At 32.9% G+C, this 13,706-nt stretch overlaps 1 protein-coding gene across 1 annotated transcript; it reads left to right on the top strand.

The window, feature by feature from the left end:
- Window positions 1–731: 731 nt before the first annotated feature.
- On the top strand, window positions 732–2,530 carry LOC145100207 (heavy metal-associated isoprenylated plant protein 28-like). Its single transcript, XM_079037572.1, has 3 exons — window positions 732–824; window positions 1,794–1,869; window positions 2,031–2,530. Exons 1-3 carry the CDS (start codon window positions 819–821, stop codon window positions 2,402–2,404), a joined length of 456 nt encoding a protein of 151 aa, XP_078893698.1. The 5' UTR covers window positions 732–818; the 3' UTR covers window positions 2,405–2,530.
- Window positions 2,531–13,706: the final 11,176 nt, after the last annotated feature.

The following is a 13,706-nucleotide window of genomic DNA, read 5'->3' as shown; positions in this document are numbered from 1 at the left end:
CGCATGGTGAACTGGCTATTATAGATTGTTTGAGACTAAAAGACATGTCGTATCCTAGTTTAGGGACCTATAAAGTCCGACAAAAACTTTAGAGGCTCAACGGTTAAACCTTAGAAAGTTCGTAGCACATTTATGTCATTTCCTATTGTAATAAAAATATTGAGATTTTGTTTCTAACAAAATACAATACTCCACCGATTAAAATCACCAATAACTTCCTTATTCCAACACGCTTTCACGTTATATTGTCAAACATCCTAAAATCGTTTTTTTTTAAAATACAATTAATCAAATGAAATGCCAATAGTCTGCCTGTAATTTAATATGATTATTAATTAATTCTTTGCCTAATCATTTTTTTCTTGGAAATTTCAAGTAAAAGCGACAAGCTTAACAATAGAAAGTTTTGAAGTAGGCACTTTCTTCTTCCTTTCGTTTTCATTTTCGTTTTTCCCTGTGATGTATTGGGAAATTTCGTTTTCATTTTCGTTTAAACCATACAATACTATGGTTTAAAACAACCCGTTGATCAACGTACTGGATTTTGCTCGTTTACATTTGATCCTAATAACAAACCTTTTCCGAAGGACAATGTTAAGACGAAGACTTTTATGTGAAGTAAACTCATACCACAATAACATGCTCCACAAGTAACCAAAACGTGTCCGAAGTTTTCGCTATAAATACCAAATAATATCCAGCTTTTTATTCTCCATTCACTAGCATTGCAACATCACAACTCTAATATTTCAACTCTCTCTCTCTCTCTCTCTCTCTCTCTCTCTCTGTCTCTCTCTCTTAACCTCACAACTTTCAGTATGACAGTGAGTCTCTCTCTCTCTCTCTCTCTCTCTCTCTCTCTCTCTCTCTCTATATATATATATATATATATATATATATATATATATAATTTATTGGATGTATTTGGGCAATGATCACACATTATTAATCTAGCTACCACATACTCTCTATGCATGTTTGAGTTTTTTCAATCATAATTACAGATTAATAAGTTTGAATTTTATCTTTTTAATTACGTACCATGTTTGACATTGACATATTATATAATTTTTTCTACTCATCGACGAACTTCGATACTTGATATCATGTAGTTTTGTCCCATGCGTGGAACAAAATTAGCTCGACTGTATTTTAAGTGAAAGCTGACTTAGCTCGAAAGAGTTGAAAAACTGCACAACATATATAATGGTGCACTCTGTTAATGTCGAGTCCGGTTTATATTAACATACAGCAGTAATAAACTCAAGATATGATTAAGGCATACAATGCCTTTTTTATTGCTTGATTTAACGTGTTCATATATTTATTTTAAATTAAACTTGACACCAAACCAAACTGGTAGCTTGGAAGTGTTGGATAATTTATGCATGTAACAACCTAGTGGCTTCTAATTAAGAAATAGGCAACAGGTAAAGATTACTTAGGAACCAAGTCTATATACGCAATAATTTAATTAATCAAAGTGAATATTAAATCAAATAAATAACATATTACAAACCTTAAGGAAGTTAAGCAAATTTACATCGATCCAGGTTGTATCAGAGAGAAGTACTCTTAATAATTATTTTATTATTTAACTGATCTTTTGGAGATATATATATATATATATATATATATATATATATATATATATATATATATATATATATATATATATATATATATATATATATATATATATATATATATATATATATATATATTCCATTGTAGGGTTATAGTGAAAAACTAAAGCCATGAACTGAAACATAATTTCTATCTACTCTTTTCAGACGGTGGAGATGATCGTGGACATGGACTGCCATGGCTGTGAACGGAAAGTTAGAAAGGCCCTTCAAAACTTAGATGGTGCATCATTCTCTCTCTCTCTCTCTCTCTCTCTCTCTCTCTCTCTCTCTCTCACACACACACACACACACAAATATTATATATAATCAAGGAATGTTTTTAAGACACAATGTGCCAAGGTTTTAATTTAAGACACAATGTACTTGTTTTTCTTATATCAGGAGTGGATAATATTGATATCGACATGGATTTGCAAAAGGTAACAGTCACTGGATGGGTGGATCAAGAAAAGGTTCTTAGGAAAGTGAGGAAGACTGGAAAGAAAGCCGAGTTATGGACGATTCCATACAACACAGAGGCGATTGGATTTACGCAGCAGTATGGCGACATGTACACACAACATAGCGACCGGAGCTCTAATTACTACCAAGATGTCGAGCAACCAGACATCTCAACGCTCAACTACTACGGGAGTGGGTACTACGGAAACGGACAAGTTACCTATCAGCAGTTGCCTTATTCATCCAGTGATATTGGCGAAAGGGCTAGCATTGCGTTTAGTGATGAAAATGTGAATGCTTGTTCGATAATGTGAATTACTTTGTGTTAGATATACTAAATTAGACCAAACATGTGTTTATACAAAAGACGGGACATAGTCTTCCATTGCATCTGATTCAATTATTGAACTTTGTTTCATATAACTTTCCTTTTTTATACAGATTAATTTCTTTGCCACGTAACGAGTAATAGAATATTGCATGCATGATTTCTTATAGGGGTTAGCAGCATGTTGAAAGCAATTGATAAAAACAAGAACATGAACACAATATAATGCAGGAATAACTCTTAATATAATAAAGAAAACCGCTCAAAACTCTCAGTAATTACTGTTGGGTAATCTTGATGGATCAAGTTGGGCTTTTGGTTATGGGTTAGTTGGCCACTAAATAGTGGAATAAGTTAGGTTTAGTTGGTCTTTGGAAGACCGAGTCTAGAGATAAATAACGTGGTAACATGGTTTAGTAGCCATTTTAATAGGAGCACATGCACTTACAATTGTTACGGTTATTGCATATTCTTTCAGCTTTATATAGTTGCATATGTAGTCTTTTTTTTTTTTTTTTTTTTTTTTTTTTTTTTTTTTGCGTGTGTAATCAGTCTTTTGAAAGTTATATATACAAATTTGCTGTTTTGATTGGTGTTAAAAGGGTGAGTCCAAGGCTGAACCAACACTAGCAATCATCTATACATGAGTACCGTGTGCAATTAGGCAAGATGTAGCATTCAATGAGACTTGCCAATCTTCTTTCTATCAGATATACATGAGTAGTGTGTTGTGTGTGTTTTAACGGATCTGAACCAACGCTTGGTATCAGAGCCCTAGGGCTCGTGGGATCTATGGAAAGGGTTCTATGTGAACCATAGAGATTAGAGAAAGTAGAAGCTTATTGAGAGCCAAACAAAGCTTTGTGTGAGCTGAGTTCAAAACAAGAAATTCGTGTGATTAAAACTACATTTGTATGATGTGTGATTACCTATGGTGAATGGTTCTCGTCTGTAGATCCGTTTTTTATGAAGATGTGGATGCGTTTGGGGAGGAAACCGAAGGGGAAAAGAAAGTAACTGAAGAGCTGCAATTTGTGATGATGTTTGAATATAAGAAGACGATAAAGAGGATGAACCAGGTGGTGATTCCTGCGATAGTGAAGATATATGTGAAGAGAAAGGCTATGTGCTGAAAAAGAGTTGTGAGTTGAAGGAAGGTTGTGTGCTGGATTGAAGTTCTGGGTGAACCAAGAAGAACGCGACCTGTGTGGTGAAGCGAATCTATGTGGAAAAGCAAGTCAACATGAAAAAAAATGATATGTGTGATTAGAAAATGATGAGAGCCCTGTGCTCCTACTTATGTGTGGGAGGTTGTCAAGTTTTTTATGCAGGTTCGGCTGGTACAACTGGTTCGTGAAGCAGGTGTTTCATGGTGGATACTAGGCAACTGGAGCAGAATCCGGAGGTGATGGTTGTGCTGGTGCGAAATGTAACCGAGATAGCTGTGTTGGTGCTGAAGAAAGAAGAAGTTAATTTGATTGAAGATGATGATGAGTCCCCACTGTTTTGAGGAAACATATCATCAAGATTATGGGGGTGATTGTTGGGTAATCTTGATGGATCAAGTTGGGTTTTTGGTTATGGATTAGTTGGCCACTGAATACTGGAGAAATTTAGGTTTAGTTGGTCTTTGGATGACCGAGCCTAGAGATTAATAATGTGGTTTAGTAGCCACTTTAATAGGAGCACATGCACCTACAATTGTTAGGGTTAGTGCGTATTGTTTCAGCTTTATATAGTTGCATTTATAGTCTTTTTTTTTTTTTTTTTTTTTTTTTTTTTTTTTTTTTTTTTTTTTTGCGTGTGTAATCAGTCTTTTGAAAGTTATATATACAAATTTGCAGTTTTGATTGGTGTTAAAAGGGTGAGTCCAGGGCCTGAACCAACGGTTACAATCGTCCCACTATGAATGCTCTCGGATAAGATACGGTAGTCTCGATATATATATATATATATATATATATATATATATATATATATATATATATATATATATATATATATATATATATATATATAGGGGTGAGATCCATTGATAACTCATAGTTTCGCAAGAATCTGAGAAATAAAAGTGGAGCGTTAGATCAAAATTAACTTATTAAGTATATGATCGTAATCTTACAAATATCATTTAATGTTTAATTTTGTGTTATTGAAAATATTAATAAAAAGTTCTAAAAATTAACATAATAAATCAAGTTTCAGATTTTTTAAAAATAATTTTTGATTTTTTTAAAAAAATATGGAGATTTTTACAAAAAAAAAATCAACGTTTTAGGTGCATGTACGTATATTTTTTTTTCAAATGAATATATGCATATTTTTTTATAATATAATATTCGTAAGTAAATCATAAAAAATCTTACATTTATTAATCAATCTATAAATATAATATTACAAGTATTTTATTCGATACAAAATAAAATATAAAAAATAAAAAATGCTACAAAGATTCACAGTGTTATCATTTCTTCATATCAAGATTTCCATATCTTCTTCAATTTATCACTTTTTACATCTTCAAAATTTTCCACAAATTCTTTCAAATCAACAAGAAAAAAAATGATTAATACAAGAATACTCACAAAAATACATATGTACATATATCATGTAAGATTTACATGCGATTATATAATGTGATATTTACATGCGATTGTATCTTTTAATATTCAAATGTGAAATTCACAAGAAAATAAAAATGAAGAATACTTTCACAAAATGCATGTGTGCATATAGACATAATTCATATGTGATTCACTCGTGACTTACGTATGAATTACATGCGATTTATATGTGAATCACATGTAATTTATATGTGACTTTGTTGTGAATTACATGTAATTCATATGTGAATTACATGTGATTTATAGGTGAATCACATGTGATTTATCTGTGAATCACATGTAATTCATATGTGATTCACTTCTGAATTACATGTGATTCATATGTAAATTACACGTGATTTATATTTGAATCGCATGTGATTTATATGTGAATCACATTTAATTTATATGTAATTCGCTTGTAAATTACATGTTATTCATATGTGAATTACATGTTATTCATATGTGAATCACATGTGATTTATATGTGAATCACATGTGATTTATATGTGAATCACATGTGATTTATATGTGAATCACATATAATTTATATGTGATTCACTTGTGAATTACATGTGATTTATATGTGAATCACATGTAATTTATATGTGATTCATATGTGAATTACATGAAATCACATGTAATTCACTTGTGATTTACATGTGAATCATATGTAAGTCAAATGCTCAAAAGTTGTTATGTTGTGAACAAAAAGAATTCAAGTTAATGAAGAAGTGGTAAATCATCAAATAAAAAAAAATAAAATGAAGCATAATTGATAGATTCATATCATCACATGCACAATAGTTGTAAATAATTGTAGTAGAAGAGATAATTATTTTACCTTGGCTTTCCTATGTCATGAACTCGATGGTTTCAAGAAATCAAAATCCATAATGGTGTATGTATTGCCCAATTTCTAAATTACTACATCATATAGTGTATGACAACTTCTCTACAGATCCTACAGTTCCATAACATAAATCAACAATTATCATATTTAAAAACTGGGAATAATGAGAAAAAAACAAGCTGAAAATTGCATCATCTACAAATAGTTTGTAATCCCCCATGCAGGAAAAATAGATTTTTTTGGTGAATTATGGTACACAATATAAGAAGGGTTGTATTAAAAAAGATCATGGTTTGGAGAACATCACTTGAGTTAAGGACGAGAAATCATAGTCTTTTGCAGACTGTAAAATCGATGTAGTTGCTGTTGCTGGTTGTTTAGATCCACCAGATACCCCATGCTGCTAGATGGCATCACCCTATTGGTAGTTGTATTCAATCCCATCATGCTGGAAATAGTATAACAAAATAATGTTAAAATTTATCATTTATGCCAACTAATACATACAAAAAGTAAGATATAATTAGAATCATACCCATACTCATACCTAGATGATGTTGGAACCTGAAACGAATTGCCACCTAGAATTGGTGCTCCCAGTCCCATGTTTTCCCATCTATTTATTTCACCAATTAAATGGTTACAAATAAAGTCTATCCATATTTGTATAGAAAATAATCAAATATGAATACTTATTATATACCTGATGCAAATATTTCTCTAGTTTGTCTTTTCCAATAGGTGGTGTCGCAGTAGCATTCCGGGAAACTGATAGCCGACATTTTCCCAGTTTTGATTGGGGAGTAAATTACGTTGTTTCCCATGGCCCCCATTCACAGTAAGATTTGGCAAATCACCTGATTTGGCAGCAACATCCATGAGTAGGTACTGCTGGTGGGCTAACATAGCAAGTTGTTGTTGATGAAGAGCATATGGTGATGTTGTATTATTATTATTATTATTATTATTATTATTATTATTATTATTATTATTATTATTATTATTATTATTATTATTGCTCTTTTCAAAGAGACTCATAATATCATTTTTAACATCCTTCTGAGGCTTCTATGATGCTGTGTTAGGTTGTGAGAGAGAAGGTGGATCTTTGAATAGATCTTTAATTCCAAAAGTGGGAATGGGATTTGAGTTTTTATTGTTGTTAATGTTGTCAATAGGTTTTGAAACTTCTGTTGTGATTTGTGGTACTTGAACAGCAACAGTTGTAAATTAATATAACAAGATAAGTTCTTTGTAGAATTTAATCTTATTAAGTTATAGAATTGAAGAGTAAATAGAGTCACAAGGTAAAAAAATCAGGGGTGGCTTTATTGTTAATAGAGACAAAATATAGGACTTTTATGCAGATTTCCCTTTACTTTTTGTAAAATAATTTATTACACTACTATGGTGTTGTACACTTGATTACGTTTTATTTTCAGCTTATTATCAACTTATTTTGCTAATGTATTGCCTATATTCAAATCTTTTGAAATTAATTGTGATACAACTTAGGAAAGCCAACTAGTCCCTAGTTTACCAAATGACCCAAGCCTGGCTTCCTTTGCAACATTGATTACTAATGATGATTTCTTAAACAAATTGAAGGAGATAAATATAACTTCCATGATCATCCACTAATTTTAAAGGGAAAGATTGGTCTTACATTATTTAGGACTCTTAGCCTCCCAACTTTAGGGCCACCAATACAACCATGGGTATTTAGATGAACTTCATATGTTTCTTCATTCACACGACATCTGGCTTCCATACAAGCTTTTACCCCTGAAAACATAACAAATATCATCAAAAACTAAAAACCAACAATTACTGGGGTAAAGAGTCCAATATTACAAACCTTACAGTCTACAGTAACAATCCATGCTCCATTCAAAATGGCCATCAGAACTTTATATGTCCTTGTACATGCACCATTTGAATCTGTGGCAGCAATGACATGGGTAACATTAGGTTTCTAGTATCTGAACACTACTCTCTGATTATTTCTTGCAGAATCAACCAACAAACACTGCAATTTCAAAGGTGTGGATTAAAAGAGACCCATGATGAATACACATTAATTCTAACAAGAACAACTTTTTATACCAATATTTTCTTTTGTAAAAAGATCAGAACCACAAAACACCAAACTTTATCCGACATCCAATGACGTTGTGTAGAGATTTAGATGTGTAGATGTTTTGTAATCAGAATGACAAACATAAACAAAAATACATAGAAAAGTTATATTTAAAAAATGATACCTTTTCTGAATATCTTGCTTCCCATCATCTTCCAACATTTCGCTTGGAAATTTCATTTTTCTATGCTCTAGACACAACATTAAATAGGGGTCCTATAAAATCCATAAAATTAAAAACCTTTTATAAGAATTATAACAGAAATAAGTGTGCATAAATAGTAGCTTACATCCCATCTGCACTCAGGAATGTAATATGCACATGGCACGTGGTAACTTCTTTGGCATGTCTCCATATAATAGCCAAGACCAGCACCCTTTTTACCACAACTGTTGCATTTAAGCTTGTTAGCCCTTATCACTTCTGATTCTAAATTCTGAATGATTCCATCCTTAAAGTAAATCCGAAGAGCCTTGTGATTGTAAATATCACTTTTAATTGTCACACAACAAAAAATCATTTTAATGTTGTAAGCTCAATAACAATATAACATACCACTGAATACAATTTCTGTAAACATGTGTAACCTTAGAGAAGTTGGCCAAAGACCCCACTCCTTCCTTCCCTTGGGCAAAAGACACAAATGGTCCACTTCCCTATACAATATAATAAAATAAACAATGTAAGCTTAACCTATCAAGATTCTTAGGTCATCTTTTTTTTAAACAAACTAAAAAATTTGGCTCTAAAACTCACCTCTGTCTTACTAGAAGAATGAAAAATGGCAAAAGGCTGTTTTTTTGAATTCATCGTATCCTGCTGCCCACTAGAAAGAGATTTTTCAATCTCGGTTTCCAGGTTGGAATTGGTTGTAGTTACATTTTTAGAAGACAAAGCATTTGTCTGAGGATGACCATTTATTTGCAAACATGTATCATTTAACCTTTCGTTTGTTTTCTTTTGCCTTTTTGTTGGATAAGGTGTCTAAGTCCATAACTTATTTGGTACATACTTGACCCGAACCGGCATGGTCCATTTGGGTTGCACTTCACCCGAACTATTTATGGATAATTTTATGAGAGTTATACACATATGTTTATTAATATATTGTAAGTTATAATATATTAATATGAAGTTATTTAATTAGTCTTAGTCTTAAATTAATTATGAATTAATTTAGAGATTAAAAGGAAGACTAATTAAATTGTGGGCTATTGTTTTATATGGTGTGGGCTAACACTCATTTGTTAATGGGCTAGGCTTATATGGAAGTCCATGGATGATCCATGGAGCTTTTAACCCATGGATCCTTGGAAAACAAAAGGTCATGGGTTATTAGGGTTTCACCCTAACCATGCACACTATATAAGCATGCTTATGTTGCATGAAATAGTCACTAGTGTGGTTTTGTGTGTGTGGCCGATTTTCTATGTGTGTATACACTCTCTCAAAGTTTTCCAAGTGTTTGTGGTGATTTGTGATTCCATTTGAGGCATTCACACTATTGGTGCTTGGCTCTCAAACTCCAAACAATCAACCATCATCAAAAGGTATGTATTTCTACTAGTACTTTTATGATTCATAATCCTTATGCTATGCTAGTTAGGAAGAAACCTTGGAAATTATTATTTGCATGTATTTTAGAAGAAAACATAGATCCAAGGATTATTAGGGTTGCATGCACACTTAGGAAGTGTTAGATTGTTCAAAACCCAACAGTGGTATCAGAGCCTAGGCTTGTTTTCTTGAATACTTGATGCAAATTGCTGAAAATTGAAGTTTATGTGTTGTCTGCACAGCAGACTCGCCGAGTCCATGAAGGGACTCGACGAGTCCAAGACAAAATTCATCCAACTCGGTGAGTTGGTTCATGCACTCGACGAGTTGGAACCCCAAACAGCATATCTTCGAGTTTTGGTGCTGGAATTGGTCTAGAATCATTACCTTAAACTGTTTTGATCTTATAAAACCTGTTTTTGATGTGGTAATGATGATGGTGGACTAATTTCAAAGTTATAATCAAAATTTCAAGTTTATATGTGTTCATATGATTCTTGAAATTGTTGATGTGGATGTTCATGTTCATATGAGTTTTGTTAGATCATAGGAATTATTTGCAAATTGTTTGTTAGTTAATTCTTGATCTTAATGTGTTTTAATGGAATTCATAATTTTTTCTCAAGTTATGGAATTCCAAAAGTTTTTTCTTTTAAATGTTTTTTAAGAAGTCATAAGTTACATTTTCTTGAAGAGTTTTTTCTAATAAATGCTTTTATGGACTTCATAACTTGTCCTCAAGTTATGGATTTCCAAGAGACTCTTCATTAAAAGTATTAAACACTTAATTAAAACTCGTAAGTTATGAATATCCAAAAGTTTATGAATTGTTCAAAACTTGCCCTCAAATTTTGGAACTTGTAAAGTCTCACACAAACTTTAATTCCATACCCTAGAAGTTTTAAAAGTTAAAATTCTACACTTATACTATTTATAACATTAATGGTTAATTATATATGTATAAGAACAAGTCGTTTTACCGTTAGTAGGTCTCATTCACGAAGCCGGTCTATAAGGTGGGTATAAGGTTGTTGCCTATAAAATGGCAACTTAATGGGTGTCCACTCTCACCCACCGCTTGCTTGACTGGTGGAGGGTCGTTAGCCAAACGGGTAGGACAATGACTTTAAATTCTCATTAAAAGTATAATGATTATTATAAAGTAACTAAACGTTTTATTTAATTCCCAATCTTAGTTACTTTAGGAAAAATGTGAATTTGGCGCTAGCCCATGGAATTCACACTTTGTACCTTACCAAGTCGTTGGTGGAGCGTGTGTGGTTAACCGGCACACTAACTTGGACTAGTAAGGATCATGAAGGGTGACTTAATGTTTGTCATAGATCAATGGAGCGTGTGTGGTTAACCGGCACATTGATTAGGTGATAATATTAAGGGTACCAAATGAATTGGTATGGTTATTCACACCTTGTTTTGTGATCTTCGGCATCCCAGTCACAAAATTTGAGAGGGCACACTCGAGATTGAAACATGCCATTGAAAAGTTCAATGAATCTCAAAAGATCTAGGAATTTCAAATCCAATTAAAACCTAATAAATTATTTCGTTTTTCATGGTGGAAATTGGTGAATCGTCATTCGCCTACCTTCAAATATTTTATAGCTTGGATTACGGCATCCCTCTTCCAAATTATAAAATATTGTGTTGGGTCCTAGCCTTAATATTTCATATTGGGTGTTATATTAAGGACTTTGAATCAACTAACTTGATTTTCTCCCATTATAGATGTCTGGTTCAGACAACTATGATCTTCCCAAATCTCTTGAGGATGGTGTCCCTCAACATCATGCTTCACTTCCTCCACCTCCTCCAATTATTCTCCCTCACCCACAAGTTCTTGAAAAGTTTTAAGTCACTCAATCCCTATTGGCAAGCATAGTCTATGTGTGCTCACATCTTGGAGATAAAGTCACATATTGACAAGCCGGGAGAGTTGGGTGTCAAAGTCTCGTGAAAGTTGGATGTTCAATCACTTTCTTAGTAACATAGTAAGTCTTTTTGGGACTACTATGAGACAGACTATGACATGACCCTTAATGATGTTATCTATTTGCTTGGTGTTGTGGAATCAGCAATGATTTGGAACACCAGTAAAGCAAATTTGATTAAAAGAACAACTTCCCAAGTCTACATGGACATTGACAATGGTAGCATTGGATATCTAGAAAAGGATTTCTCTTCCCAATGGAAAGGGATCGGCTATAGTCAACTCGGTTGACCAAATAGTAAAGAGAAAGGCAAATTCTGAGATAGTCTCATGTGCCATTACCAAAGGGTCCATGTGTTTTATTGCCAAAGGAAGGGGCATTGGTTGCGAAGCTGCCCTATTCACCTGAAAGGTCATAAGGTTGATCAAGTCAAGAGGTTTGACTCTACTTCGGGTAAAGTCCACTGTCTAACTCTATTAAGTTCCTATTTGGAGATTCTTATTACATAATGTGAATGAGTCACATGCTGATGTTTTAAGAATCAAAGAAAAGATAGGAAGCTTAAAGTAAGTATATGTTGATTCTGATTGCGAAGGTGGGTTTCGATCGCATGGTTCGGTAATCAGAATTTTGAGCTGTTGCTTAAGAGTTATAATATATTGCTTATGAATAGATAACAACAAGGTTTTCATGTGGATCGTAAGGATAAGTTTTTCTGCAAAGTTTTAAAATAAAAGAAAAAAAAGGGTTTTAATTTTAGTTATTTTAAAAATATCCTTACAATGGCATCTGTGGAAAATTGTTGCTTATATGTTTCCAGTAATAGCAATATTGGAAAGTGGATTTGATTCTTTCATTTGTGGTAGTGTCTGAATTTACCAAATGAAGAAAGTTTTTCATCACCCAAGTTTCAATTGGACAGAAACTTGGAATCATACAAGTTGTATTGTATGATGAATGAGAATTTTCATCTTTGAAAATTAAGACTAATTCTTTGATCACATGTATATGTGAGTCAATTGAAGGACTAAGGAATTAGGTATACTGGGTGTACGTTGGTCAAGGTCCACCACAAAGATTGATTTGTCATGATTTACTAAAGATTAGTAAATATGATTATACTTATGAGGTTAAGTATAATTCTGTAACATTGGAAAGGTTACAATGTATGACAGAACAAATGAGAAGAATCAAATTAGGCAGAAAGATAAAAGTTTCTCAAATCTGAAAGGATGGGAGAGTACTTTAGTATCATATTTCATGATCATCTTAATGATTATGAAACCATATCACAAATTCATACTCTAAGGACGTCTTAGTGCATTGTTATGGCTAAGAAGAGAGGTCATGAATTGTTGGATTGGTTAAAATCAAGAAGATGAGTCATATTTCGTTCCAAAACAATTCGTAGAGTCATACTCCAAGATTGTAACATTGAGTGACATAAAGTAAGGTTTAAAACACTTATCAAATGTAGTGTAAAATGTTTCTACCCTTGTACATTTGAGATTGGTAAGTTGTGATGTCTTGGATGAGACAAAGACCAACTAAGACCAATTGTGTGAAGTGTTAGTCTTGATAAGAATCCGCACTATCCCTTGAATATTTGTTTTGTCAAGGAATGGTTCTTGACTGGGGAAACTTATATGTCAAGGGGAAAGTGGGAGCCTTAAAGATCCTGAAAGAGTTTCAAGATTTAATCAAGAGTAAAACTTGTAATTTATCACTAGCACACAACTTAAGGTTTGCAACCTATCGTGTTGACATAATCCTTGTTTCTGTACCTACTTCAAATAAGTTGAATTTGCATGTGAGTTATCAGAGTTCAACTTGGAAGCATTGGTGGGCCTTGTGCTACCAAGGTGACAAGAAACTAAGATTGAACAAGTTTAATCCATGTAAGGCTGAATTTGTCACTAACCTTATCTCGTGATTATGGTTTTGAAAAATTCACATGGATAGGAACTCATACACTATAAAATCTAAGTGTCATAAGGTTTCTCTCCGATTCATGAAAATGATGGTGAGGAGACGCTTTCACTAAGTAGATTTTACGTAGATATCAATTGTGTTATTTGCATTTTCAAAAAGTCGTTAGTGGAGCGCATGTGGTTAACCGGCACACTAACATGGACTTGTGAGAAATGGAAAATGCCTAAGAAATTGAGACTATGATTACGGCATC

This window comes from Lactuca serriola, chromosome 4 (assembly GCF_051521515.1).
Source record: "Lactuca serriola cultivar US96UC23 chromosome 4, Lser_US96UC23_V15, whole genome shotgun sequence".
Lineage (NCBI taxonomy): Eukaryota > Viridiplantae > Streptophyta > Magnoliopsida > Asterales > Asteraceae > Lactuca > Lactuca serriola.
Note: the sequence above shows the minus strand (reverse complement) of the source record. Positions and strands in the feature narration are given on the sequence as shown.

Coding starts and splice junctions, on each gene's coding strand:
- LOC145100207 (XM_079037572.1), top strand. Junction 1,870..2,030: donor GGCCCTTCAAAACTTAGATG/GTGCATCATTCT, acceptor TTCTTATATCAG/GAGTGGATAATATTGATATC.